Source organism: Ahaetulla prasina, chromosome 5 (assembly GCF_028640845.1).
Source record: "Ahaetulla prasina isolate Xishuangbanna chromosome 5, ASM2864084v1, whole genome shotgun sequence".
Classification (NCBI taxonomy): Eukaryota; Metazoa; Chordata; class Lepidosauria; order Squamata; family Colubridae; genus Ahaetulla; species Ahaetulla prasina.
In genome coordinates, this window is record NC_080543.1 from 1,691,804 (window position 1) to 1,717,973 (window position 26,170).

The 26,170-nt window shown below is 41.2% G+C and overlaps 1 protein-coding gene across 2 annotated transcripts in view; it reads left to right on the forward strand.

Moving 5' to 3' along the window:
- DNHD1 (dynein heavy chain domain 1) overlaps nucleotides 1-26,170 on the forward strand; it is a 94,130-nt gene that overhangs the window by 45,350 nt on the left and 22,610 nt on the right. For both annotated transcript variants that reach the window (XM_058184723.1, XM_058184725.1), the window contains one exon: nucleotides 19,957-20,059. In XM_058184723.1, the coding sequence (XP_058040706.1) occupies nucleotides 19,957-20,059 (103 nt within the window). The remainder of the gene's footprint in view (nucleotides 1-19,956; nucleotides 20,060-26,170) is intronic.

Genomic DNA, 26,170 nt, shown 5'->3' on the forward strand with positions numbered 1-26,170 from the left:
GTCAGCAGTCATTGGGAGAGGGGAATTTGTCTATGAGCTGTCTTTGATGAACACCTGATGTCCAGGAGAGCTCACCAGGTTCGTGGCGCCAGTGCGCCTTTCTGACCATGTATAACGTCACCACTCGCCTGATTACTGCAATGCTCTCTATGGGCTCCCAGCATCCGAGGAGTTAGTCAAAATGCAGCTGCTGGTGATAGAGGAGTCGGTCAATGACATATCCTGCAGGCTGCACTGGCTGCCTGTGGCTTGGTGCGCTTCAATTTGTGAACGCCTTTAACCCATGGCATAGGGAGAACCGCTAAGACCTACCTCTCAAGAGCCTCACAGAGAGGACTCTCAGGGGTGCCGTCGCGACAGTGTCTCTACGCCAGGAATTCTGTCTCACTCTGAACGATAGGACTTTGTCAACTTGGATCAACCTTTAGCTGAAAAAACTTACCTATTTATCGCTGCCTGGGTTAGTTTTAAATTTTTTTAAATGGGTTTTAGTTTTAAATTTTAATCAGAATTTTAATAAGTTTTTAAATGTATTTTAAATTATATTTATTGTCTATTTTACTTGTGAATCACTGAGTCCTTCAGAAGAATGGTATACAAATTTAATAAATAAATAAATAAATAAATTACTGATTGGATTAATTTAACTGAAAGAGTTTTGAATATAGAAGGTTGGTGTTATTGGCATGCCTATTTATTATATGATAAGAAAGTAGATAAACATTTAAAATAATATAATTAGAAATGCATTATTGAGGGTTTGAGAATATCATATAAAGAAGATTCCAATATGGCAATGACACATGATAGAAAATATTGAGAAGACGCCTAGAGAACGGAGGTCCAGTCATTCTTGATTGATTTCTAGTCTATTCTAGACCTAGAATGAGGGAGGCGAGGCGTTTATTACCCTCATTGCGTGCAGATAACCGCCGCCGCCTGAGAATGTCCTTCATCAGGATAATGACATAGGACCCGAGATTTAGTGGTTATCTATTACAAAATCGCTTCATGGTCTGACCAAATTATGATCCAAGCAAGAGGAGGCACTTGTTGAGTCTGTTTGGGATGATTGACCCTGAGCGTGGACAGGTTGTTAGGCTCACACTACATGTTTACTGGATCCGTGTCCTTCCTGGCTGGTGCTGGCCACTCAGGAGGTGACACGAGGCTGGCTCAGATTATAATGCTTCTTGTTGGAAGGGTTTGCCGTTGAAAGAGGCTGGTGAGACCCTCCTTAAGAAGTTTGACCCGCTATTTAAATTATCTTGTTCCAACCTTATGTTCTTGTAGAAAAAAGCTACCCCAATACCTGGAAGAATCCTGTCTAGACTGCTCCAGTCCGGCTTCTGAAATTACAGCATGGAGACAGCTTTGGTATTGGTGGATGATTCTGGAGGGCCAGACAGTTACCTCTGCCCTGGTCCATTAGACCTCTCAGCGCTTTTGATACCAGACCATGGTATCTGCCTATTATAGGCACGATCGGTGGTTCTTCCTATCTGATCTGAGACGGTGTTGACAGGGGCAGATACAGGGTCACTTGTGATATTCTCGCCTTCTGTTCAGTACATGAAGGTGAGATCATCAGTGGCTTGGGTGAAGTATCAGTACGCTGATGATACTATTGTATTAAGGTCAAATGAAGTTGTTACTGTCCGGTGTTTGGAAGCCGTACGGGTCTGGAAGGGGAGAAACAGGCTCAAGCTCAATCCCTCCAAGACGGAGTGGCTGTGGATGCCGGCATCTCGATTCAGTCAGCTGATTCAGTCAGCTGATATATATCATCTATATATCAAAAGATGGAGGTAGTTACCTATAAAGAACTTCTTTGTATGGAAAAGGGGGAATTACAATTAAAATCTAGAGAAAAGATGGGGATAAAAAATTATACATGGTTCCAATATGGACAATTAGCTAGATGGAAATTAGATCAAAATAGGTGTTGCAAATTGAGGATAATTTGTTAAAACAAATGAGATCAACATATTAAGAGGTTTTAATGTATTAGTAGAAAAGACTCAGAGACTGAATTGGTTAAGGATTGTATGATTAAGTGGGCACAAAATTTTCAGCAACCAATAATGTTGGAAACTTGGGAAAGAATTTGGGTGAGGAATGTTAAATTTACACAAGCGCAAAATATGAGAGAAAATTTTATAAGATGTTTTATAGATATTTAGACCCCAAAAATTGTCATGTATGTATCCTAATGTACAGGCTAAATGTTGAGATATTGAAGATGCACTTATTACCATATATGGTGGACTTGTAAAAAAGTTAAAGCATTTTGGATTAAAGTATGGTGGATCATGCAGAATATTTTGAAAAAGAAGATTAAGTTTACCCCGCAGTTCTTTTTACTAGGAATAATTATGGATTGTACAGCTATAGAGACTAAATTGATTTTGAACTTAATAACAGCCACAAGACTTTTGATTGCTCAATATTGGAAGAAAGAAGAATTACCTACAATTGAAGAATGGACACTTAAAGTATCAAACCTGGCAGAAATGGCAAAAATCTTTGCTTACTTACTTGAAAGACTATACACAAGAAAAATATAAAAGGGAGGCAGATGAGGAATAATGTTAGACAGATTATTAATATATTGGAATATTTGGAAAAGAAGAATACTTCAGCGGCACTTATTTTTTTGGATGCAGAGAAAGCCTTTGATCGATTGCATTGGGATTTTTTATTTAAATTAATAGAGAAAATGCAATTTGGAGACTGTTTTATTAGAATAATTAAAGCGATTTATGGAGAGCAAACAGCACAGATTATAGTAAATGGTAGTTTGACAGAAGTTATTAAGATTGCGAAAGGAACAAGACAGGGATGTCCCTTATCACCATTATTGTTTGTTTTGACTCTGGAACCATTATTAGATAAAATACGAGAATTAATGAAAATAGAGGGAATTAAGATTAGACAATATGAGTACAAAGTTAGAGCTTTTGCAGATGATGTAGTGGTTACGTTAACAATCCTATAAATTCAAGTAGATTTTGTTGGAAGTAATTGATAAATATGGAAAGGTATCAGGATTTAAAATAAATCAGAATAAAACAAAAGTGATAATTAAAAATATGTCTATACAACAGAAACAAAACTAGAGGAAATGACAGGATTTGAGGTAGTAAAAAGGTTAAATATTTAGGGTCTATATTAGCTCATCGAACAAGAAACTTTATAAGAATAATTATGACTTGCTATGGCAAAAGTTCAGAATGATATGAGTGGCTGGAAGAAATTGCAGTTATCCCTATTGGGAAGGATTGCTATTAAAATGAATGTGTTACCTAGATTTTTGTTTCTGTTCCAGATGATATAATTAAAAGGATAAAATTTGGAAGATTGGCAGAGGGATTAATAAATTTATATGGGGTAAAAAGGCGAAGAAAAAATACAGGATTCACGGGAAAGAGGTGGTTTAAGAATGCCTAACTTTAAACTATATTATGAAGCAGTAACCCTTTCAGTAATAAGTGACTGGTTTAACTTAACAGAGGAAAGAATTTTGAATATAGAAGGTTATGACTTGTTATATGGATGGCATGCATTATTTTATGGAAAAAAGTGGATAGGGCTTTAAGAATCATGTGTTGAGAAGTGCTCTTATGGTCTGGAATAAATATTCCTATAAATTAGATTACAAGATTCCTATAGGCCCTAGACATGCAATAGAGAATATAAATATAGAATAGAACAGGAAACATATAAAGAATTTTGTATATTAGATAATGATAGAAATTTAATAAAGCAAATTAGAAATCAGACCATATATATAATGTTGCTTGAAATAGATTCGAAAAGGATTTGGTAAAGGATTGTATGATAAAATGGGCACAGAATATTCAGGAACCAATAATGTTGGAAACATGGAAGAAAATCTGGGTTAGAAATGTTAAGTTTACACAAGCACAGAATTTAAGGGAAAATTTTATAAGATGTTTTATAGATGGTTTAGATCCCAAAAATTATCATGTATGTATCCTAATATCCAAGCGAAATGTTGGAGGTGTGATTGTGATGATGCTACATATTTTCATATTTGGTGGGCTTGCAAGAAAATTAAGGTCTTTTGGATAAGAATTTGGTGGATTATTCAAAATGTACTGAAGAAGAAGATAAAGTTCCTGCCACAATTTTTCCTTTTGGGAATTATAACGGATTGTACAGGGATTGAGACTAAATTGATTTTGAACTTAATAATAACAGCAGCAAGACTGTTGATTGGACAATACTGGAAGAAAGAAGAGATACCTACAATAGAAGAATGGATATTGAAAGTTATTAATTTGAACTAAAATCTCAGCGTTTTAAAAGACAATACGAGGAAAGATATTTAATTGAATGGAAAATGGATTGATTATCTACAAAACAGATATCAGATTAAGAAATATCAGATTGCCTTTGAATAATTAGAAAGTTATTTTATGTAATGGGAGGTTGGAGTGAAAGCTTTGGATATGGTTATTTGGATTGACTTATGTGATTGACCCAAGTGGGGAGGGAGGGGTGTTTGTTTTTTGGGAGGAAAATAAGAAAATATATTTTAGAATGGAAATGTTTGATTATATTCAAATAAGTATCAGATAAAAAAATAGCATATTAAATTTAGGAAAATTTATTAGATATATTTCTGGAGAGGGAATTGAGATGATTAAGTGGAGAGACTAGAGATAATTTAGAATTATTTTAGATTATGATTGTTAGTTTTGACACCCTGCATTTGTTAAAGTTGAATGCTGTTAGAGATGGAGTGATGGTTAATGTGATTATTGAAGATGTATAAATATAATTAATGTAGGGTTTCTGATCACCATTTGAACTTTGAGGTAGGAGGAGAAGAGGAATAAGATAGAAGAGGAGAAGAAATGTATAAGGAGAGGATGTAGATAAGAGAAGGAGAAGGTCTGGAAAGAAAGAAGGTAGAAGAGGAAGAGTGTTAAAAATGGTGACTCATGACTAATTGTATAAAACTGTACATTGTATGAGTTGTTTGACATGATTGTAAAAATAAAACTTTTTTATGGAAAAAAAAAAAGAAAATATGGGTGAAGATGGGGGCCAATTGGTCAGCACAGACTTTTAAGCAAGAAGGAGTTATCTTGTCTGGGCCTGGAGCTTTTCCTGGCTTTTGTCTGTGAAATAGGCCCTGCACTTCCTTTTCTGTGGTCACTAGGGGTTGTGAACCCGATGAAATGGGGTCAGTTGTAGGAGGCTTGGCTGTTGTTGGTGTGTCTGAGATGGGGTTGATAGGTATTGTAGTTTCCTTTCAAACCTTCAGTAAAACTCATTCAGGTCATCTGCCAGTTGTTGATTACCTTCAGCCTGGGAAGGAGGTTTGCCATGGGTGATATTTTTAAGAGTTTTCCACATGTTTGCTGGTTCATCTGAAAATTGATTCTTTAGCTTTTCAGAGTAGCTTTTTTTGCTGCTCTGATCTCCTTGTTAGTGCATTTCTGGCCTGATTATACAGCATTTTATCAATTTTCTGTAGGCCTCCTTTGGAATGTAGCTGCTTAAGTTTAGGTGTAAACCAAGGTTTGTTGTTACTGTGTATTCACCTTGTAGGTACATAGGTCTTCACAGAAGCTGACATATGATGTTACAGTATCTGTGAGTTCATCCAGGTCTGCAGAGTATCTTCAAAAATATCCCAATCAGTGCAGTCAAAACATGCCTGTAGCTTTAATTTTGATTCCTCCGTCAGGTCTCACTGATTTAATTATTGGTTGTGGTTTTAAGTCTTTGCCTGTAAGCAGGTACAAGGTGAATCATAATGATGAGTGTCCTACAGCTGCGTGGTAAAGACCGATAGGCATCTTTTAGTGTTGTGTAGCAATGGTCTAGAGTATTCTTGCCTTGGGACAATTGACATGCTGAAAGTATTTTGGTAGCTCTTTCCTTAAGTTTGCCTTGTTTAGATCTCCCAAAACAATGGCCAGTGAATCAGGGTGTTTGGCTTCAGCCTCCATGATTTGGTCAGCTAGAGTTCGTAATGCTTTGTTTACATAGGCTTGTGGTGGGACATAAACAGCAATTAGAAGAAATGAGGAAAATTCACGAGGCGAATAGTAAGGTTTGCAGTTGATAATTAGAGTCTCTAAATTGTTGTCACAGAATTTGTAAATTATATTAAAATCTTGACACCAGTTTCTATTAATATATAGGCATAAGCCTCCTCCTTTCTTTTTACCAGATGTTTCTGGAATCCTGTCTGATCGTTCAATCTGAAACTCTGGAATGTTCAGGCTGCTATTTTCAATTGATTCATTTAACCAGGTTTCAGAGAAGCATAGGACTGCTGAATTGCGAAAATCAGAATAGTATTTGTTTAAGAGGAGTATTTCATCCATCTTATTTGCAAGTGAACGTATATTTGTTAGGAAAATTGAAGGCAGAGGAGTTTTAATGCGATTTCTCAGCCTGATTAAGATCCCAGATCGCTTACCTCTCTTCCTTCGTTTCCGTTTTTTGTTTTTTTTAGTAATCCATGGCTCCGTGGGAATTGCCTCCTCCTGTGTTAGAATCTCCTCCGTGTTTGTAAAGACAGGTGGGGGTGAGATTAAAGAAAGCTGCTCCTTAAAGAAATGTTCCTTAATTTTTAGCAGATGGTCTCGTGAGTAGGAAATCCATAGTGAGTCACAGAGAACAATTAGAAATAAAGAAACAATTAGAGAGCATTTCACCGAGGCAGCCTTCGTCAGCGCCATCTTGGAGAGAGAAATGGTGATTTTGATATTTGATATGAGAACTCCAAGATCTTTGACAGGATGGGGGTCATCAGTTAGGTAATGTCCATCAAGTTTGTACTTGATGTTAGGGTTCTTTTTTCCAATATGCAAGACTGAGCATTTGCTGGTTGAGATTTGGAGTTGCCAAGTTTTAGACCAATCGGAAATTGAGTCGAGGTCTTCTTGAAGGGTAGAAGTATTATTTCTTCTTATTATTCTTATTATTCTTATTATTTCTTCTTGAAGGGTAGAAGTGTTATTTCTTCTGTTCATCTCTCTCCTTCCTCTCTTCTGCCCTACTACTATCCCTCTACTCCTCTTTCCATTCTCTCTCCGTTGTTGTATTCATTTTCAATTCAATATTTTCCAAAATGCTATCTGAGCAACCCAGATTTTTTCTCCATTTATTGAATATGTTTCTCAAAATCCCCATCACATTTTTTGATTAACATTGTATTTCATCTTATTCCATTTTTACATTGAAACCTTTTAGTTAACCTTCCACCTCTTATTTTCCTTAATTCCTGATTTCTTATTCTAACATCAATTAATTATTTTATTTCATCATTTACTAACATTTCAATTTTATATCTTAATTTCAGTTATTTTCATAGTTAAACCAAATTACATTTCATATTACATCTGCTGATCCATTTTACAATAAACAATATACTTCATCTTGTTTGCTTCTTACATACAATTTCTACTATTAACACAGTTCCCTTAAATCAACTAATAAATGCTTTCTTTCCCTTCCTTCTCTCCATTATTCTTCCCCTTTTAACCATTTACTTTTAGCCTCTCCAAAATTCCACTTCTTAATATTTTTCTCCCTTTATCCCATCTTCTTCATTTTCTTTTTATATTGTATCTTTTCCTCTGAATCCTCTCTCTAACCTTTAAGACTGTTACCCTCATAATTCTCCCCGTTTTTCCCCATTTTTCCCCATTTCCTTCTCTTTCCATTTTTGGGGGATATTCCCCCTTATCCATTTTATTTGACACTGTCAATCCCAGTGTAATTATCTATCTTTTTATCCTCAGTTATTTTCCCTTCAACATTGTGTTCTTGCTTCTTATTTATATTCTCTTTTTCCTTATTTGTGTATTCTAACCAGACTTCTGCTTCTTTATTACACTTAAGTGCTTCACGCACATTCTTAAACATCTCTATTAATTCGTCATACTCCCATTGCTCCTTATTGTCAATTCAGTATTGTTTTTATTTTTGTTTAATTAAGATTCAAGTCCATGTAGTCTCTCTTTTTTTTATTTCCAAACAATATCCAGTTTAAATATTTATCTAGTCCATTCCAATTTAAGGGTTTGTTTTTCACTTCCTTTCAAAGTTAAAACCCAGCTGTTTAAAAATAAACAAATACTCCTTAAAATTTCTCACGGTAGTTAAAGTACTCATTGTTCCTTCAATTTTCAAAGCAATTGTTGTAGTGCTTTCTTTTCACCAGCAGATGTCTTTCTCCAATCCACAAATCCCAAGGCAACAAAGTAGTATGTTTAAATCCACATTAAAAATACTTTCTCTTCAATTTCTTGTCCTTTTAGTGTTAAAGAGTGCTTTATTTCTATTTATTTATTTGTCGAGTACACATTAGATAATATATATAAGTATAAGCATGAAGTGAATACATAAAACGATTTTCTCTCGGTTTTCTTTTTCCTGTATTATTTTTAATTTCTCCAAATCCAATTTTACATCCAGGTAGAAAGTTTTCTTTTTGGGGCTTTAGTCCTTTATTTTATTTTATTTTATTTTATTTGCATTTATAGCCCGCCCTTCTCTGAAGACTCAGGGCGGCTTACACTATGTTACGCAATAGTCTTCATCCATTTGTATATTATATACAAAGTGAACTTATTGCCCGCAACAATCTGGGTCCTCATTTTACCTACCTTATAAAGGATGGAAGGCTGAGTCAACCTTGGGCCTGGTGGGACTTGAACCTGCAGTAATTGCAAGCAGCTGTGTTAATAACAGACTGTCTTAGCAGTCTGAGCCCCCAGAGACCCTTTAACTTCCTCTTTGTTTTTCTCCCTCCAATTAAAATTCCCAAGTGCCAATTATTTATTTATTTATTTTTCATATTTCTATACCGCCCTTCTCCGAAGACTCAGGGCAGTTTACAGCCAAGGTAAAATAAACACATCACATACATTGAAAGCAATTTTAAAAATCTAATTCAAATAGGCCAAAAAAATTTTAAAACTCCAAAATTAGATTGTTAAACAAACCCTTATAAAAACCACCCATGTTAAAATTGCAATTAGGCCAACCCTGCCCGATGAAATAAGAAAGTCTTGAGCTCGCGCTTAAAGGTCCGGAGGTCAGGGAGTTGGCGTAGCTAGGTAACTCATTCCACAGGGTGAGCCCCAGATCTGGGGTCCAGCCAACATTGTTTGACTGGCACTGAGAGCCCTCCTGTGAGGCGCAGGTCGATGGGAAGCTGTTTGTGGCAGTAGGCAGACGGTCCGTAAATATCCCGGTCAAGCCATGGGCGCTTTAAAGATGATAACACCTTGAATTGCAGACCACGGTAACCAGTGCAGCGAGGAGAGGTGTTATATGGGAGCTACAGGGCTCCTTCTATCCCAGCAATTCTGGACCAGTTGAAGCCTCCTGGTGCTCTTCAAGGGGAGCCCCATGTAGAGAGCATTGCAGTAGTCCAGGCGGGAGGTAACGAAGGCATGAGTGACCGTGCATAAAGAGTTAGCTGCTTGTTTCCGTGCCGGGACCTCTTTTAAGTTATTTTAAAAATTATTTTTACCTGTGAGTTGACCAATCACTCACCTGGTAACAATACTCCATTCAAACATCGCTCCTGCACAAATCTTAGTCCAGTTGCCCCCGCTTCAGAGCAGTCATTTTAATGGCCGCCACCCCTGCCGCCAGTTCAGAGAGCTGCATCCGACCCTTTGAGGAACTTGCCTGTTCCTCATTGTCTTCTGAGGTGCCTCTCCTTCTTCGCCGTCCCTCCAAGACGGTTCTGGTCCGAAGACCCCCCTGATAGCGGTTTGCCTGGCTGGATTTTCGTGAGGCTTGTCAGAGCCTGTTATTTTTCCAGCCAGTCTCGCCACGATGCTTCTGGTTCTCACCTGCCTGGGTATTTTTATTTTATTTTTTCCATAAAAAAGTTTTATTTTTACAATCATGTCAAACAACTCATTCAATGTACAGTTTTATACAATTAGTCGGGCCTGCCCAGTCACTACCCCCCTTTTTAACACTTTTCCCTCTTCTTTCTTTTACCCAGACCTTCCTCTCTTCTCTTGCATCCTCTCCTCCCTCCACCTACCTTCCCTCCTCTTCTACCCCTCTTCCTTCCTCTTCTCCTCTTTCCTACCTCCTACTCTCTCTTTTCTCCCTCCCCACCGTTCTAAAATGGTGACTGGGCAGACCCGACCCTACATTAATTATATTTATACATCTTCAATAATCCCTGTACATTAACCATCACTCCATCTCTAGCCTCAACCCCCCAATTTATTTATTTATTAATTATTTATTAATTAAACTTTTATACCGCCCTTCTCCCGAAGGACTCAGGGCGGTGTACAGCCAAGATAAAAAGCAATAAGTATACAAAGTTAAAAATCAATTTAAAATACCTATTCAATAGTGGCCGAATTAAAACCGTCAAATTGACCAATCTAAAATACCCCATAAAATTACAGAAAATTTAAAAATTTAAAATTTAAAATTTAGAAATTTAAAAATCTAAAAATTTCAGTCCGCTTGGATGAATAAATAAGTTTTTAATTCACGAAGGTCCAAGGTCAGATATTTGCGCAAACCGGGGAAGGTCGTTCCAGAGTAGGAGCTCCAACAGAAGGCCCCCTGGGGGCATCAGTGCTTGGCGGCACTGAGAAGACCTCTCTGTGAGCGCTGGTCGATGAGGCATAAAATAACAGCAGGCGGTCCCCTCCGGGCCTAAGCCATGGGCGCTTTAAAGTAACCAGCATGAAACACCGAAGACCACAGGTAGCCAGTGCAGACTGCGCGTGTGTTACCAGCAACGTGGTGCTCCTCAATCACCAAGCAGCTGCATTCTGGACTAGCTGAAGTCTCAGTGCACCTCAGATAGCCCCATGTAGAGAGCATTGCAATAATCCAGGCAGTCAAGCATGGTGACCTGCATAAGGCATCCCGGTCCAGAAAGGCAACTGGCGAACCAGGGAACCCTGGCTCTCCTGGACGGCCGCCACATCTTCAAGCGGCCGTCCATCGGAGAACGCCAGTTGCGCACCCTTCCGTCGGGGCCAATGACTCACCCCAACAGTCAGCTGCGGTTGCAGCTGGCTGTACTGAATGGCATCCACAGCCACTCCGTCTTGGATGGATTGAGTCTGAGTCTGTTTCTCATCCAGACCGTGGCCTCCAAACAACGGGACTTGAGCAAGCTGGGGTGGCCTGGGTGGACAAGCTGAGTATCATCAGCGTACAGATGATAGCTCACTCAAAGCCACTGATGACCTCAGCGGCTTCATATAGATGTTGAACAGGAGGCAAGAGAATCGACCTGCGGCACAAGTGAGGTGCCTCGCGATCTGCCCTCCTGTCAACACCGTCTGCGACCGATCAGAGGTGGGAGAACCACCGATGCGGTTTACTCCCAACCCCTCAATCGGTGCAGCAGATACCATGGTCGATGGTATCAAAAGCCGATGAGAGATCTACAGGACCAAGGCAGAGGAGCAACCCTGTCCCTGGCCTCCAGGGTCATCCACCGCGACCAGCTGTCTCCGTGCTGTGCCGGGCGGAAGCGGACTGGGCGGTCTAGATAGACAGCTTCCTCCAGGTACTGAAAACTGCCACGCCACCTTTCTACAACCGCAATAGCGAAGGTTGGAACTGACATAATTACCCAAAATAGCTGGGTCCAGGAAGGCTTCTTGAGGAGGTCCACCGCCTCTTTCAAGGCGGCAGGAAATCTCCATCAAAGAAGCATTTATAATCTCATGGAGCCAGCCTGTCACCTCCTGAGTGGCCAGCACCAGCCAGGAGGGCAGGTCCAACATGTAGTGGCATGCAGCCTCCCAGCCTGTCCACGTCCTCAGTCACAGAATGAACTCATCCCACGGTATCAACAAGGCGCCTCAGTCATCTCATCCGGATCGCGCAATCTTGGTCCAAGCTATCCGGGCTGAGCGATTTTATCGATAGATAACGTTAAACTCCTCAGCGTCCCTGTAGTCATCCCGCTCCCCTGGTGAAGGAACGGGTTACCTGGGGCGGCGGCGGTTATCTGCCGACGCCTGAGGGAGAGCGTGAGCGCCTCGCCACTCAGTGCCACTAGGTAGGTCCTGAAAGACCTAACTAGTGTCCGATCAAGGGCAGCTGGACCTCACGCTCTAGGCATCTTCTGGCGTTCATCTCTCAGCTCCTCAGAGAACCAAGGAGCTAATTGAGATCTGCGCCGGGTCAGGGGAAAGGCCGTTTGTCCAAATAGCGGCCTGTTCCCAGGAAGATCGGTCGTGCGTGGGCAAGATCCTCAGGAAGCGCTCCGTCTGGAACCTCTCAGGGTCCATCAAATGGGGCGGAACCAACGATTGTTCCATCTCCCTGGTGAGGCGGTCTGAAAGTCTAGGCGGAGGAGAAATGATCTACCATGACACGTATCTTTCTCTCTTACTGCCTCATTAAACCACTGTCCAGAGATATAGATCAGGTCCAGGATCCCCTGTGGGTAGGGCCATCATCCAGGTCCAGGCCGTCATGGAAGCCTGGAACTCCTGAACCACTGTGACGACAAGCGGCCGATGGCAGTTGAAGTCACCCATGACCAAGAGTCTGGGTCTCACCGCCCAGCTGCTCAGCAGCTCAGGCAGGGCTGGTCACGTAGCAAGGCCAGTGCGATCAGCAGACCCATCTGTTTATATGGACTTCACAAGAAGGATTCCGGCTATCTGAGGAACAGTGGTCTCTCGGCTCAGACCCTCTTTCAACAAGCCATCCATACTGGGCTCGGTTGATGGAATGCTCAAACCTGGAGCACAATTCAACAACACATTCTAACATCTCCATAATGAAGTCGTATTCCCCTGAATTCATCACTTCTCACTCATTCATCAACCCACCCTCTGAGGATCCTCCTACACAGACTCCCTTCGCTTAAACAGCGACACCTCCCTATTCCCACCTCTCCCTCCCACTTACCTTTCTCCTTCCACCTCTCCACCCTCACCCTCCCTCCCACCCTAATGGATAAGCACAGTTTCCCACCCTCCCCTTTAAAAACATCTTAAAAACCTATACAACCCACAAATTCTTCAACCCTCAGTTCCTCCCTTACCCCCCCACCCCGACTTCCCAGAACAAAATGCAGGGTATCAAAACTAACAATCATAATCTAAAATAATTCCTAAATTATAATCTCTAGTCTCTCACACTTAATCACACTCTCAATTCCCTCTCCTTCAGAAATATATCTAATACAAAATATTTCCTAAATTTACTCATATGCTATTCGATATTTTTATCTGATACTTATTTTGAATATAATCAATCCACATTTTCCATTCTAAAATATATTTTTCTTGTGTATAGTCTTTCAAATAAGCAGAGATTTTGATACTTTAAGTGTCTATTCTTCAATTGTAGGTAATTCTTCTTTCTTCCAATATTGAGCAATCAAAAGTCTTGCGGCTGTTATTAAGTTCAAAATCAATTTAGTCTCTATAGCTGTACAATCCATAATTATTCCTAGTAAAAGGACTGCGGGTAAACTTAATCTTCTTTTTCAAAATATTCTGCATGATCCACCATACTTTAATCCAAAATGCTTTAACTTTTTACAAGTCCACCATATATGGTAATAAGTGGCATCTTCACAATCATCTCCAACATTTAGCCTGTACATTAGGATACATACATGACAATTTTTGGGGTCTAAATGCCATCTATAAAACATCTTATAAAATTTTCTCTCATATTTTGCGCTTGTGTAAATTTAACATTCCTCACCCAAATTCTTTCCCAAGTTTCCAACATTATTGGTTGCTGAAAATTTTGTGCCCACTTAATCATACAATCCTTAACCAATTCAGTCTCTGAGTCTATTTCTACTAATACATTATACAACCTCTTAATATGCTGTTGGCCTTGATCTCTCATTTGTTTTAACAAAATATCCTCAATTGCTTAACACCTATTTTATCTAATTTCCATCTAGCTTGTAATTGTCCATATTGGAACCATGTATAATTTTTCCCTTCTTCCCCCATCTTTTCTCTAGATTTTAATTGTAATTCCCCCTTTTCCATACAAAGAAGTTCTTTATAGGTAACTACCTCCATCTTTTGATATATATTTATATTTTCTATCATGTGTCTCGGGATTGCCCATATTGGAATCTTTCCATCTAATTTATATTGATATTTCCTTCAGACCCTCAATAATGCATTTCTAATTATATTTTTAAATATTTTATCTACTTTCTTATCATATAATAAATAGGCATGCCACCCATATAACAAACCATAAACTGCTATATTCAAAACTGTTTCCTCAGTTAAATTAATCCAATCAGTAATTAATGATAAGACAACTGCTTCGTAATACAATTTTAAATTAGGCATTTTAAGACCCCCCCTTTCCCTTGTGTCCTGCATTATTTTTAATTTTATTCTTGGTTTTTTGCCCATCCATACAAAATTATTAACCCCCTTTTGCCATTCCTGTAATTTGATATCATTCTTAAGTACCGGTATCATTTGAAACAAAAATAGAAACCTGGGCAAAACATTCATTTTTATAGCCGCTATTCTTCCCAGCAAGGATAGTTGTAACTTCTTCCAACTCTCCATTTCTTTCCATACCTTCTGCCACAATACCTCATAATTATTTTTGTATAATTTAACATTTGAAGCTGTAATATATATTCCTAAATATTTAACCTTTTTGATTTCAAAACCTGTAGTTCTTTCTAACTCTTCTTTTTGTATATTCATATTTTTAGTTATCATCTTTGTCTTTTGCTGATTCACCTTAAATCCAGATACTTTGCCATACTGACCAATTATATCTTTTAAACCAGTAACTGAGTATATTGGTTGAGATACAGTAACAACCAGGTCATCTGCAAAAGCTCTTAATCTGTAATCTTGATGTTTAACTCTAATTCCCTTTATTCGATCGGAACCACGTATTTTATTCAGAAGAATTTCTAAAGTTAAAATAAAAAGTAATGGGGACAAGGGACATCCCTGTCTCGTCCCTTTCCCAATTTTAAAAGTTTCTGTTAACCCACCATTTACTATTATTTGTGCTGTTTGCTTCTGATATATTGCTTTAATTGCATGGATAAAATAATCCCCAAATTGCATTTTTTCTATTACTTTAAACAAAAACTGGCAATCCAATCTATCAAAAGCTTTTTCAGCATCCAAAAAAAGGAATGCCGCTGAGATTTGGTTGTTTCATTCCAAATATTTAAGTAAATTTACGATTTGCCTCACATTATATCTCATCTGCCTACCCTTAATAAATCCTGACTGATCATTATGAATTATTTGATTCATCACTGGCATTAATCTATTAGCAAGTATCTTGGTAAATATCTTGTAATCAGTATTTAAAAGTGATATAGGCCTATAATTCTCTGCTTTAATACCATCTCGAACTTCCTTCGGTATTAACGAAATAAAGGCTGTCCTCCATGAAGGGGGAACATCTCCTCCCATTTGAATTTTATTAAATAACTCTTTAAGTGGTTCAACCATCTCATTTTGTAAATTTTTATAATAAACAGCTGTTAAACCATCTGTACCTGGTGCTTTACCGATTTTAAGTTGCTTAATTGCTAACAAAATTTCCTCTGAAGTAATTAATTGATTCAGTTCTTCTCTTTGGTTTTCTGTAAGCTCACAAATATTTTGTTGTTGTAAATATCTTTCTATCTCTGTATCATCAATCATATCCCTAGAATATAACTTACTATAATACTCTAAAATGCTTTTTAATCAAGTTCTTTTGATAAACTTCCTTACCCTATATTCTATTTTATCAATCATCATGATTTTCTGTTTTTCCTTATTAAATAGGCAAGTCATCTTCCTGGCTTATTGGCATTATTAAACGTATTATGTTTTACATATTGTAAATTAATTGCTACTTGATCTGCCATCAACATATTAAACTGACCTCTTAATATATTTATTGATTCTTTTATTTTACTATTTCCTGGGCTATTTATCAATACTTGTTCTTTCTTTTAATTTCCTCTTCCAGTTCCTTTTCTTTTCTGCAATTTATTTTTGTATTTAATATTCATTTGTATAAGATTTCCTCTCATATAAGCCTTGCTGGCGTCCCAAATCATCTCTATAGATGTCTCTTTTTTCATATTCATAATAAAAAATTCTTTCATTTGCTTTTTACATTCATTTAGATTTTGTTCATATTTAAACAAATTCTCATTCAACCTCCATGATCTCCTAGCCTCCTTTTCCCGATCAAATTCAATCCAAACCGGAATATGATCAGATAGAGTTCTTGAACAAATCTTAGTCTTCTTCACTCTAGAATACAAATCATTAGTAATCAAAATAAAATCAATCCTCGAAAATGATTGGTGCCTGTCAGAAAAGATGGTAAAATCCCTCTCTTCTGTATTATGTTCTCTCCAAATATCTCTTAATTCCAAGTCCTCCATCATTTCAAAAAAAGCCTTTGGTAATTTCGCCCGGCTTGATATCTTCCTTAAACTTTTTTTGTCTTTTTGAGTATCCAACACACCATTCCAATCACCCATTAATATATATGATTTATAATCCCAAAATACTATTCTTTTATGTAAAAACTTGAAAAAAATTTCTTGTTGTTGATTCAGAGCATAAACTCCTATTAATAATGTCTTCTTTCCCTCCAACAAAAGTTCAATAGCAATGTATCTTCCTTGCTTATCCACCTCAATTAATTTTGCTGATATATCCTTCTTTATATATATAACTAAACCATTTTTTTTCCAAAGAAGAGGCAACAAAATGTACTCCCAGTTTTGAATTTATCAAATATTTCTGGTCTAAAGATCTAATATGTGTTTCTTGTAAACAGGTAATGTCATTTTTAAATCGTTTAAAATAGTGAAATACTTTCCTTCTCTTTTGCGGTGAATTCAAACCATTAACATTCCAAGATAATAGTTTAATTGCCATTATCGGCCAAAGGAAACTTTTGGAACACTAGCCGCAGATCACATTTTGCTTTAGGCCTTGCTCCTCCCACTGTTTCCATTGTAGTAGTTGCCAGTTGTTGTTGTGCCTTCATCTCTTGTTCCTTGCGTTTAGCAGCAGCTCTTGTCAGCCTTTGTTCTTTTGAGTCTGAACCCGTCGTAGGTATTTCCAACACTTGTAATAAATCTTCTTCCATCACAATCTGTTCTTGTACCTGCTTCACTTCTCTTTCCTTCACTTCAGTCTCCCTTCTTCTAGCTTCCAATGGAGGAAGACTTCCAACTTTTAATGCCTCAACATAAAATTCTCTTGCTTTTCCAACTGTATTGAGACGATGTACTTTCCCTGCATAGTATACTATTATACCAGTTGGAATATCCCATCTATATTCAATCTGACGTTTTTTAAGTTCATTCACCAGGAAGGCAAATTCCTTCCTAGCCCTTAACATTTGCGCCTGGGTATTTTTAGAACGCTGAAATGTTTGGGATAACCCACATTCTTTCTCAGGGTCTGTGGCCTTGGGTGCTAGCACAAACTGTCTGCCTGGCGCTACATCTGTGATAAATCACCCAGTAACACAAGTCCAACATCTTTTTGTTCCTCTACAGGATCTGGCCAGCCCAAATGGTCCTACAGCCTTCCCCAGTGGTGCAAAGCGGATAAAAGAGCCCCAGTTTAGCAACCACGCTGCATCAAACCTCGCCAAATCAGCTGTGAGGCGCAGGAGGCATCCATCGCAGCCCAGACTCGTTTGGGTGTTGGAATGCTGCACCCACTGCCACTTCCCTCCAGGTGTGAGCCCATGGATTGGGCTCGACAGACAGCTCCCCTCTACCAGGGGCCACCTGGAAGACATAACATAGAGATGTTAACAGCTGCAGTATGATGTGCGACCAATCCTTCCTCTACCTCACCCCCCGGTTTGCCCAGATGCTGTCAGTGGAACCCAGGATGCTTCGGTGGTGGGGTATCCCTTCCATCTGACTAAATACTGGGACTTTCCCCTATGTAATCGGGAGTCTCGTACCCTGTCTATTTTGTAGTGGTCTGCTCCCATGGGCCCAGAGGGTTTGGGTAGGTTTCAGTAAGCTACTGTGGAACACAGGAGGCACCCGGCCTAGTAAGGACGGGAGCTTCAGTTCCACAATCACGGGGTTAATCACCCGGATGATAGGGAACGGGCCTAGGTACTTCAGACCCAGCTTTTTACATGGTACCCTCAGTACCCTCAGCCTTAAAGGGTTTCGGTGTTGCCCATTTCTTGTTGGCTTGTACCTTATAGGCTTTCGCCACTTTTTGCAATGCCTTTTTCACTGCGCCCCATACATAATTTTAAACCTTTATTTGCTTTTCCTCTATCAAACCAAAGTTGACTTGGCATTTGACGTATTAATTTTTCAAAGCCAGGCTCCGTGCTACGCCATACAATGCAATGATTCAGGCCCTTATCGTGAGGATCTCTGGCTCAGGGGGTCCCAGGGGAAACTGCCAGATCCTCTCCATCATCTCCATTAACACCCCACTTATAAGGCCCCCATCTCAGAGCAAAATGAAGGGTTTTGTTGGAAAGCAGCCTGGCAAACCTCCCCCTATAACCAGCAGGAACCTATTCTTGGCCTGCAATACCCAAAAGGGAGTGAGACGCCTGAAGCTTCCATTGTTCCCGAGGTGCAGAGTCAGCTGGCCCATGTACCCACTCTGTGTCTTTGGCCAGCATCGGTCTGGACTGTTTTGAGGGTGGCTGTTTTTCTGCAGCTTGTCAGTAAACCAACCCTCTCTCTTCAGTGGTGAAATCCATTTTTTTTTACTACCGGTTCTGTGGGTGTGGCTTGGTGACTGGCTTGGTGGTGTGGCAGGGAAGGATCTGCAATTTCTTAACTAGGGAAAGATCTGCAAAATCATTTTCCATTCCTGAAATTCAAATCTCCATTTCCACTCTCCAGCCAGAGGTGGTATTTACCAGGGTGAAATCTAAAATTTTCTACCGGTTTTGTATGGCTTAATTGGTGGTATTGGTGTCATCAGATGACTTTGTGGAATAATAAATAATAAAAATAATAAACAAAGTATAAAAAACAATAAGAGATACCAAAAAACAACTTATACACTTTACACACACACAACACAACACAACTGACTCACACACAATGTAAAAGCAGCTGCACTTCACACTTCACACAGCCACAAAAAGCTCAAAAACCAACTTTCACACTTTACACACACACAACACAACTGACACACACACACAAAATACCACATACTGAGATTTTGTCTGTTTGTGTAGTTAGACTGAAACACTACAGAAATACACCAAACCTCAGAAAGCTGCACTAATATTTTATTTTATTATTAAGGTTTGTGGACTTCAATTCCCAAAGTTCCTCAGCCAGCAAAGCCAGCCAGCATTAGTTGCTCAGTGATGAAATAGATTAGCTAAGCTTAGATTAGTTCTGTCTGGTGCTGAAAGTGAAACTGGGGCTTTCGGGCTGGGAAAAAAGCCATGCGGTCGATCAGTAATCAGGTAAGTGCCTTAGAATCTCTTAAAAGGAGGTTTTCTACATGTTTTCTACAGAAAACATGTTTTTTAAGGTTCTGCTGATGAGGAACTCAGGTGAGATCACCTTTTATTTTTTTTGTTTAAAGGCTCTGCCTATCTCAGCTGAGCGGATCCTCATTTTTTTAAAGGCATGTTTGGCTGAAGAAAACCTGCTTTTAAAGTACACTCTGCTGATGGTGCGGCTCAGCAGAGTACAGGATTTTTTAGGTCCTCCAAAGCAGCCGCCCGCTATTGGATCGCGCAAGCGGTCTTACATTTACTGATTTGAACTCTCTGAACTATTCAAAATTTCTGCTACCGGTTTTCTGAACTGCTCAAAAATTCCGCTACCAGTTCTCCAGAACCTATCAGAACCTGGTGGACTTCACCCCTACCCTTCTTCCCATCAGCTCACTGGAGTACAGTCGGATTCCTAAGGGGGCTGGGGCAGACTGTGGAGTGAAAGGCCTTTTGTCCCTGCAGGATGAAGCTGGCATTGCAGAAGATGAGTGAAGTGAGCAAAAAGCAGCAAGAACATACGCGAGACGTCCGGGTCCTACAGCAGAAACTGGTCAAGATTAAACAGGCGAGCTTTGAAATGATAACTTGCTAAGAAATAACTTAAAATTTAGAGCACAGATGAAACTCCAAGCAGGTCCTAGAGAGGCTCTGGCAGGGAAGGCTTGTCTGTCTGGCAACTGATTTCTTGACCAGATGATTTCTCCAAAGTTTTTCTATTGCTAGAAGACTCCCTTCACTGATACAGTCTACATGGGATGGTATCCAGACCAACAAATATAGTGGAGAAAGCTGGAAGAGAAGCATATTTGTGGGGAGAGTTTTGTTCTGAATCTGGTTGGGAAGAAAGCAATGAAATGTATACATATGCAATGCTAGATCGGCTAGGATCTAGTCCTCTGTGAGCACACAAACCACAGAAAGTGATAAGATGTGTGTCACTGATTTCTTCATTCCAACTTCCCACTCAGTGATTAACCTTTTAAGGCACTTCTCGGTTACCAAATAGTGGGCCAATAGGGAAGGGTTGATTCCAGAAGGCAGAGCTTCTCCCTCTTCCAGACCTTCAGCCTCAAATATCACCCACCAGGAAGGAAGTCTGTTATCTCGAGGGATTTCTGGAGGCCAAAGCAGGGCTCTGGAGGCTTTTTATTGCCAAGCTTTCCCAGCATGAACCAGAGCCACCAGCTGGGTTTTCAGTCTGGACCCTTGGCGGAATGAAGGCCCCTGGGTGTTCAGCAGTTTCTGCCCATTCAAGGCCCACCACCAAAGGCCATCCAGGAAGGAGAATCAGGCCGCCTTTGCTTAAGGGTCTTCCTTCCACAGTTAACAAGCTCCACGTGATGCCCAGGAGACTGTGGATTGGCTGAGAAGCCCCTCAGGGACTTTTCTGCAAGGTCCCAAGAGAGGGGAAGGGGTTCCACTCCAAGCCTTTGGCCCCACCAATGTTGGCTTCATTCATGTAGAAAGCCTAGCAGAGTAGAGGGGCTTTTTTTGGAGCAGGAGGGAGAGGGGTCAGTTTCTTACCCTCACAACCCTATGTGGATTGTTTATGGTGGATAAGCCAGCAGGGTTTCTTACAATTGTCACAAGGTTGAGTTTATTCTTGGTTTCCTGTAAGAAACGGCTACCAAATGGGCTGTGACTCCCCCTTGGGCAGTGATCACTTGTTGGATAAATAAAGAATCCCTGCAAAGTAGTAAAGCTGCTTTTGATGATTTAGAAAGCATAGGCATAATAAATCAAGAGATTTGCAAACTGAAGAACTGAAATCTCTGAAGTCATGAATTTATAGCCAATAATCAAAAATTAGTGGACCAGAGGAATGCTGTCAATATAATTTACTTGGACTTCAGTAAAGCATTTGATAAAGTAGACCATAACCTACTACTAGATAAAGTAGAAAAATGTGGGTTAGACAGCACCACCACCAGATGGATTCGTAACTGGCTGACCAACTGCACTCAACGTGTAGTCCTCAACGGAACTACATCCACATGGAGGGAAGTATGCAGTGGAGTACCCCAAGGCTCTGTTTTAGGCCCAGTACTCTTCAACATCTTCATCAATGACTTGGACGAGGGGATAGATGGGGAACTCATCAAATTTGCAGATGACACCAAGCTGGCAGGAATAGCCAACACTCCAGAAGATAGGCTCAAGATACAGAAGGATCTTGACAGACTTGAACATTGGGCGCTAACTAACAAAATGAAATTCAACAGTGAAAAAAGTAAGGTTCTACATTTAGGCAAAAAACCCAAAATGCACAGGTACCATATATGTGGTACCTTGCTCAATAGTAGTACCTGTGAGAGGGATCTTGGAGTCCTAGTGGATAACCATTTAGATATGAGCCAGAAGTGTGCAGCAGCTGCCAAAAAAGCCAACACAGTTCTGGGCTGCATAAACAGAGGGATAGAATCAAGATCACGTGAAGTGTTTTTTTTTTTAATTGAAAAAGTTTTAAAAAACAAACATTTCCTTTTTCCTCCCCCCCTCAAAACCCCCTTCCCCCTCCCTTCCCCCCATCCCCCCCCCCCGCTTCCCGGGTCAATCACAAGGTATTATTACACATAAACCAAACATAGTCTACATTCTAAAATAATACATCCTAATTATTCAAAGGCAATCTGATATCTCTTAATCTGATATCTATTTTGTAAATAATAAATCCATTTTTTCCATTCAATTAAATATCTTTCCTGCGTATTGTCTTTCAAAAAGACAATTTTCAAATTTTTGCCATCTCAGCCAAGTTGATAACTTTCAATATCCATTCTTCTATTGTAGGTAATTCTTTTTTCTTCCAATATTGTCCAATCAGCAGTCTTGCTGCTGTTATTAAGTTCAAGATCAATTTGGTCTCAATCACTGTACAATCCGTTATAATTCCCAAAAGGAAAAATTGTGGCAGGAACTTTATCTTCTTCTTCAAGACATTTTGAATAATCCACCAAATTCTTATAAGATCACGTGAAGTGTTAATACCACTTTATAATGCCTTGGTAAGGCCACACTTGGAATATTGCATTCAGTTTTGGTCCCCGCGATGTAAAAAAGATGTTGAGACTCTAGAAAGAGTGCAGAGAAGAGCAACAAAGATGATGAGGGGACTGGAGGCTAAAACATATGAAGAATGGTTGCAAGAACTCTGTATGACTAGTTTAATGAAAAGAAGGACTAGGGGAGACATGATAACAGTGTTCCAATATCTCAGGGGTTGCCACAAAGAAGAGATAGTCAAACTATTCTCCAAAGCACCTGAGGGTAGAACAAGAAGCAATGGGTGGAAATTAATCAAGGAGAGATGCAACTTAGAACTAAGGAGAAATTTCCTGACAGAACAATTGATCAGTGGAACAACTTGCCTGCAGAAGTTGTGAATGCTCCAACACTGGAAATTTCTAAGAAAATGTTGGATAACCATTTGTCTGAAATGGTGTAGAGTTTCCTGCCTGGGCAGGGGGTTGGACTAGAAGACCTCTCAGGTCCCTTCCAACTCTGTTGTTGTTGTTGTTGTTGTTGTTGTTGTTGTTATATGCCAAAGAAGTGGACCAGGATGATCTTGCTCTAATTGGCTAGTTTCAGGAAGGACTTGCTGATGAACTCAGGATAAACTGGGAGGATAGAGTACACCAGGAATTTGGGAGGCTGTTCCAGTGTTGCATATGAGTTGACGGACAACTGGAAGAGTCAAGGAAATAATAAAAGCAATGTGGTTTTATTATTTATTATTATTTTATTTATTATTTTATTTGATTTTTATACCGCCCTTCTCCCGAAGGACTCAGGGCGGTGTACAGGCATAATAAAACCGACAATACAATATACAGGTTTAAAATACGATTTAAAAAACTTATTAAATTAGCCCAGCAATTAAAATTTACCATACTAAAAAACCCCGTTTAAAATTAATAAATTTAACATTTAAAAACCCAATTTAAGCCAGCCCCGCGCGAATAAAAAGATGAGTCTTGAGTTCGCGACGAAATGTCCGAAGGTCAGGTATTTGGCGTAAACCCGGGGGAAGCTCGTTCCAGAGTGTGGGAGCCCCCACAGAGAAGGCCCTTCCCCTGGGGGCCGCCAGCCGACATTGTTTGGCGGACGGCACCCTGAGAAGTCCCTCTCTATGGGAGCGTACGGGTCGGTGGGAGGCGTGTGGTAACAGCAGGCGGTCCCGTAAGTACCCAGGTCCTAAGCCATGGAGCGCTTTAAAGGTCATAACCAACACCTTAAAGTGCACCCGGAAGGCCACAGGCAGCCAGTGCAGTCTGCGCAGGAGCGGTGTTACATGTAACCCGCGCAGCTGCATTCTGGACTAACTGAAGCCTCCGAGCGCACTTCAAGGGGAGCCCCATGTAGAGAGCATTACAGTAATCCAAGCGAGAGGTAACGAGCGCATGAGTGACTGTGCATAAGGCATCCCGATCAAGGAAGGCGAACTGCCGAACCAGGCGACCCTGGTGGAAGCCCCTCCTGGAGACGGCCGCCAAATGGTCTCCAAACGACAGCCGGCCATCCAGGAGGACACCCAAGTTGCGCACCCTATCCTTTGGGGCCAGTAACTCGCCTCCAACAGCCAGCCGCAGCTGCAGCTGACTGAATCGGGGTGCCGGCATCCACAGCCACTCCTTTGGAGGATTAAGCTTGAGCCTGTTTCTCCCCATCCAGACCCGTACAGCTTCCAAACACCGGGACAGCACTTCAACAACTTCATTGGGGTGGTCCGGGGTGGAAAAGTACAGCTGAGTATCGTCAGCTGCTGCTGGTATCTCACCCGAAACCACTGATGATCTCACCCAACGGCTTCATGTAGATGTTGAACAGCAGGGCGAGAGAATCGACCCTGTGGGACCCCACAAGTGAGGCCCTCGCGGTCGACCTCTGCCCCCTGTCAACACCGTCTGCGACATCGGAGAGATAGGAGGAGAACCACCGATATCGGTGCCTCCACTCCCAATCCTCCAACCGGCGCAGCAGGATACCATGATCGATGGTATCAACGCCGCTGAGAGGTCTAATAGGACCAGGGCAGAGGAATATCCCTGTCCCTGGCCCTCCAGAGATCATCCACCAATGCGACCAAAGCTGTCTCCGTGCTGTATCCGGGTCGAAACCGGACTGGAACGGGTCTAGATAGACGCCTTCATCCAGGTGTTGGGGCAGCTGTCACGCCACGGCATTCTCTACAACCTTCGCAACAAACCCAAGGTTGCAGACTGGACGATAATTACCCAAAATAGCTGGGTCCAATGAGGGCTTCTTAAGGAGGGGTCTCATCACCGCCTCTTTCAAGGCGGCAGGGAAAACCCCATCCAACAAAGAAGCGTTGATAATCCTCTGGAGCCAGCCTCGTGTCACCGCCTGAGTGGCCAGTACCAGCCAGGAAGGGCACGGGTCCAGTAAACATGTCGTGCCGTGAAGCCTCCCCAACAACCTGTCCACGCCCTCGGAGCCACAGGGTCAAACTCATCCCAAACGTGTTCAACAAGACGGCCTCCTCCTCGCTTGATCATCCCACATTCGGTCCAGACCGCCCTCAGCTGAGCGATTTTATCGTATAGATAACCACTAAACTCCTCGGCTCGTCTCAAGGGTCATCCGCACCTCCTGATGTAGGAGAGAGCGGGTCACCAAACAGGGCGCCGGGCGGTTATCTGCCGACGCAATGAGGGTGGAGGCGAGAGCGCCTCGCTTCTCATTGCCACTAGGTAGGTCCTAGAATAGGTCCTAACTAGTGTCCGATCAGCTTCGAGCGACTGGACCTCCAGGTGCTCTCTAGGCGTCTTCTCCGCGCTTCATCTCCTCAGCCCCTCGGAGAACCAAGGGGCCGGACGAGATCTACGCCGGGTCAGAGGCCGCAAAGGCACGACACGGTCCAGGGCCCGGCCGCTGCCTGCTCCCAGGCCACGACCAGTTCCTCAGTCGTGCGTGGGCCAGATCCTCAGGGAATGGCCCAAGCTCCGTCTGGAACCTCTCAGGGTCCATCAGGCGCCTGGGACGGAACCACCGATAGGTTCCGTCTCCCTGCGGTGGTGAATGGCGGTTCGAAGTCTAGGCGAAGGAGAAATGATCCGACCATGACATTGGTTCTGTTACTAAATCATCTAATACCAGATCATTTAACCACTGTCCAGAGATATAGATCAGGTCCAGCATGCCTCAGGGGCCATCATTTACTCGAATCAGGTCCAAGGTCATGGAAGTTTGAACTCCCGAGCTGCGTCGATGATAAGCCAACTGATGGCAAGTTGAAATCCCTATGACTATAAGTTTGGGGTCTCAACCGCCACAGCAGCCAGTACCTCCAACAGCTCGGGCAGGGCTGTGGTCACGCAGCAAGGAGCCAGGTACGATCACCAAGCCCAACTGATTCCTATAGCCCCAACGCACACAGAGGGATTCAGCCGCAATCTGAGGAACAGTGGTCTCTCGGCTCTAGATCTTCCTTAATAACAACCGCCACACCACCCCTACCTTGGACCTCGGCTGATGAAATGCTCGGAAGCCTGAGGGCACATCTCCACCAGGGGACCCCTCAGGGCCCAACCAGGTCTCCGTAATGCCCATGAGGTCATGGACCCCTGAATAAGATCACAAATCAGGGAGCCTTATTAACCACGGACCGGCATTACATAACATCAGCAAGATCCAAGCTCTGAGGATCATGGCCACC